The 3,997-nt window shown below is 42.7% G+C and overlaps 1 protein-coding gene across 1 annotated transcript; it reads right to left on the reverse strand.

The window, feature by feature from the left end:
• Nucleotides 1-1,135: 1,135 nt before the first annotated feature.
• On the reverse strand, nucleotides 1,136-3,267 carry LOC6595855 (succinate--CoA ligase [ADP/GDP-forming] subunit alpha, mitochondrial). Its single transcript, XM_026989415.1, has 4 exons — nucleotides 3,172-3,267; nucleotides 2,263-2,711; nucleotides 1,759-2,043; nucleotides 1,136-1,693 (listed from the first exon to the last, which is right to left on the reverse strand). Exons 1-4 carry the CDS (start codon nucleotides 3,206-3,208, stop codon nucleotides 1,478-1,480), a joined length of 987 nt encoding a protein of 328 aa, XP_026845216.1. The 5' UTR covers nucleotides 3,209-3,267; the 3' UTR covers nucleotides 1,136-1,477.
• Between the last annotated feature and the right edge of the window lie 730 nt (nucleotides 3,268-3,997).

Below are 3,997 nucleotides of genomic sequence, written 5' to 3' on the forward strand. Positions count from 1 at the left end.
GGCCCTGTATGTTTTTCCACAAAAAACGGTGTGACCGCGGAGTTATTGATAAAATATACCGTCCGACACTCTGTAATGTGCTGAAATATACCGTCTCATTTTCAAAATATACCGCAAATATACTGCTCATGGATAAGAATGCATTCCATCATATTCCTCCATTTTGATATTCGGTTGAAAGTTAAACACTTAGCTAACTAGTATTTGATGTGGCCTGGGACATGGCTCTAAGTGGCATTTCTACACGATTTCTACATGATTGGATTAGCACAAAGAGGTGAGTCAATAACACGTCTTAAGAAACACTGGAAACAACCGAAAATACTATGAAAATACCACAATAAAAGTAAGCAAGGTGTGTGAGCTGGACATGGTGTATAAGCAGTGACCCTGAAATACCTCTGGCTCTCAGAAATATACCGAAATATTCTGTCTTATTTCCAAAATATACCGTAAATATACCGAAATTTATCCCATCCTATAGTTCCAAAAAATTCCAAAATGATATCTTTCACCTGAACTGCGCTAAAATTCTTCGAGTTTCATAATATTCGTGTGTGTTTTTAATGGGTTAATCGTTCTCTCTCCATGATCGGAAATTCCTCGATTTTGATATTCGGTTTAATATTACAAGCTGGCTAGGACTTTTAGCCCTAAACACACAGCTTAGTCCGATTGACTGATACATTCGTCTACAAGATTGGTTAATTTTAAGTACTTGCATTTATTTGATTGTGTCTAAAATAAGCATTAGTTCCAGCAACTAGTCTACATGAGTAAGCGCCATCTATTGGTAATTACATGAACTATCTCCCCATCGGTATTGATTCGTTTCTAAAAAATGTTTTCTGAAAAGTACATGTTAGCGCAAACTGTTAACAAAGAACCTCTGTGAAGACTCTGCTATGCAGAGTGCGCCAGAGTTTGATTTACGATTAAAATTATTTAGTTGAATTCACATTATTCCTGTATTTCGACACAATTTGCATATTTATTATACATTTAAATACAATTCGCATTAATATTTCGAGAAAACATTTCAAAATAAGGCAATTCGCAACATAATTTTCGAGTGCAAGAGTGCTATGAACAATTTTGGATTTCAAGAGTTTTGACTTTGGTGCGACATATTTAGTTTAGTTTAGTTATTTATGGATGTATTTAGTTCAAGTTGGTGGTACGGCAGTAGTTAACATAATTCTTGGAATACATTTCGCGCCGCAACATATTTTTCTTTCGGGATTTTCTGCACTTAAGCGGAATTTTACAATAATAATTTATTTATGCTTCTTTTCGATTTCGACACAATTCATTTTAGTTACGGCTCGCCGCGGTGGGCAGACAAATCTTTTTGCTTAATTTTAGTTGGTAATAATCCTTCATTTCATAGATCTTCTCTTCCGATGAGTGCGTACTGTTGGTACGTTGGCTTTCGTCATACGATTTGTTCAATATTTAATGTTGTTTAATGGCTTATCTAAACTAGCTCCAATCGCTTCATCTCCTTGAAGAGCTCATGGCCCATTTTGGCTGGACTCCTGGTCACAATGACGCCAGCCTTCTCTAGGGCGGCGATCTTGTCGTTGGCGCCCCCCTTGCCGCCAGAGATGATGGCACCGGCATGGCCCATACGACGTCCGGGTGGCGCCGAAACGCCGGCAATGAACGAGACCACAGGCTTGGCCTTGATACCCTGTTAAAGATTACACAAAAAATCTGAAAATATCCTTCATTTTGTGCGTAAACCTCGTTCCTTACCGTGTTGAACTCCGTAAGATAGTCGGCAGCCTTCTCCTCGGCCACACCACCGATCTCACCGATCAGAATGATGCCCTTGGTGTCGGGGTCCTTGAGGAAGACCTCCAGGCAGTCGATAAAGTCAGTGCCGTTGAACGGATCACCGCCAATGCCCACGCAGAGGGTCTGGCCGAGACCCACTTCTGTGGTCTGGTGCACGGCCTCGTAGGTCAAGGTGCCCGAGCGAGAAACAACACCGATTTTGCCGCGCTTGTGTATGTGACCCGGCATGATGCCAATCTTGCACTACACCGAAAAGAGAGAGACAGAGAGTATCGTAAGAAGAGTCCAACCGGTTCATGCGTCAGACGGAAAGGAAAGGAAAGGAAAGGAAAGAAAAGAGATAAGCCGCATAAACAATGACAATCAGAGGATAGGGACCGGACCGGTCCGAATCGATCGATTGAACTTTGCACCAGTGTCCATTACGGGTTATCTCTTTGGGGCGCCTCTGGCACTACGAACCTGTTCGGGCGCAATGATACCGGGGCAGTTGGGTCCCACCAGGCGGGATTTGCTCTGGCTAATCAGGGCATGCTTGACCTTGACCATGTCATGCTGTGGAACACCCTCCGTGATGCAGACAATGAGTGGGATCTCAGCATCCAGAGCTTCGATAATGGCAGCCGCGGCGCCAGGTGGTGGCACATAGATGACAGTGGCATGTGGATCCGTTGCCTTCTTGGCCTCAGCGACCGAAGCGAACACGGGCAGACCGAGATGCTGGGTGCCGCCCTTCTTGGGGGAAATGCCGCCAACGAGCTTGGTGCCATATTCCAGAGCCTGCTGGCTGTGGAAAGTTCCCTGCTTGCCGGTAAAGCCCTGGCAGATCACCTTCGAGTCGCCCGTCAGCTTCAGGTTGCCTCGCGTCTTGTTGTACTGCGAATTGCAGCGGACGCCGGCCACGAAGCCATCTGAAAGAGCGAGACAGAGTCAATCAGGAGAAAAGGAAAAACATTTCCATTATCAGTTATCAGTTGGGTATGGATGTGGCTGTGTGGATGTGCTGGTTTGTGTGTGTCTGTGTTTAATTATGCTACAACTTTGTTTGTTCGATGGGTCACATGCGGACCTTGAACGGTCGCACCTCCCCTACCACCCCCCTCACCAGACAGTGCACCTTCAACAGCAGCTGCTGCTGCTTCTTCTTGCCTCCAGCCACGTCGTTTTCGCTGGCATATTACGACAGTCTATTAATTCCAATTGAATCAGATTAATCCAAATTAGTCTCGGGATTACAGCTACCTGTAATACACGGCTTATGTCTGCTTTCCTTTTCAAACCCCATAAATCCATCGAAGTTATATAATTTATGCGGGGTTCTGCAGCGGCCACTGACCATGTTTCGCAATAGTTGTATCTCTCGATTCTTACCTCGCACTTTCAGCAGCGCTCTCATCGATGCAGCCATTTTATCTGTGTGTTGCGGTTGTGCGATAAAAGCTGTGCAAACTGCCTGCTAATGGTTTTAAACGCGTTTTAATTTTAATTCAAAGAGAGAGGCGAGCGGCTGTTTTTATTTATCGATAAAATATACGGTCCGACCATCGGGAATATACTGAAACATACCGTCTCATTTGAAAAATATACCGCAAATATACTGAAGAATTCAACTTATATTTTAGTTTTCTTTCTTCCGTTGAATATTACTAGCTATATAGCACATTTAGCCGTGCCCACATAATTTTAGACCATTGATGAATCAATTTTCTACACAATTGGTTAGTTTTTAGTCCTTGCTTTTACTGTATTTTGACTAAAACAAGGTTTCAACAAAATAGTTCAACAAAAAAAACAGTCGCAATGTTGCTAGTATTTGAAGACATGATGCGTGTATAGGCCTTTGGGCACCCTATTTCGTTAATTTTATATGTAGATCAAACGCAATTTATTAAGACCTTTTCTCAAATTGACATGTTTTTTACTTATGCATGTGTATTATTAGTATCTTGTATCGATCCTCATACCTACTGAGCCTTGTAAGACAAACGTATTCACAATTCTATAACATCCATTTCCCCCAGGGTATGTGTGCATGGAATTAGCAACATGTTTGTGTATGGAATGAGACTCATTGTTGCAAAAGCCAAACTGCGGCGAATCGGGTATTGCCTATATTTCAAGCTATAGATGCCCACTTAGCTTTATCCCATAGATGAATACATTTTCTATTTTCTAACATCTTTAAATTGCTTGTAAG

The sequence above is a fragment of the Drosophila persimilis genome, unplaced genomic scaffold (assembly GCF_003286085.1).
Source record: "Drosophila persimilis strain 14011-0111.01,24,50 unplaced genomic scaffold, DperRS2 tig00000431-arrow-pilon, whole genome shotgun sequence".
Taxonomy (NCBI): Eukaryota; Metazoa; Arthropoda; class Insecta; order Diptera; family Drosophilidae; genus Drosophila; species Drosophila persimilis.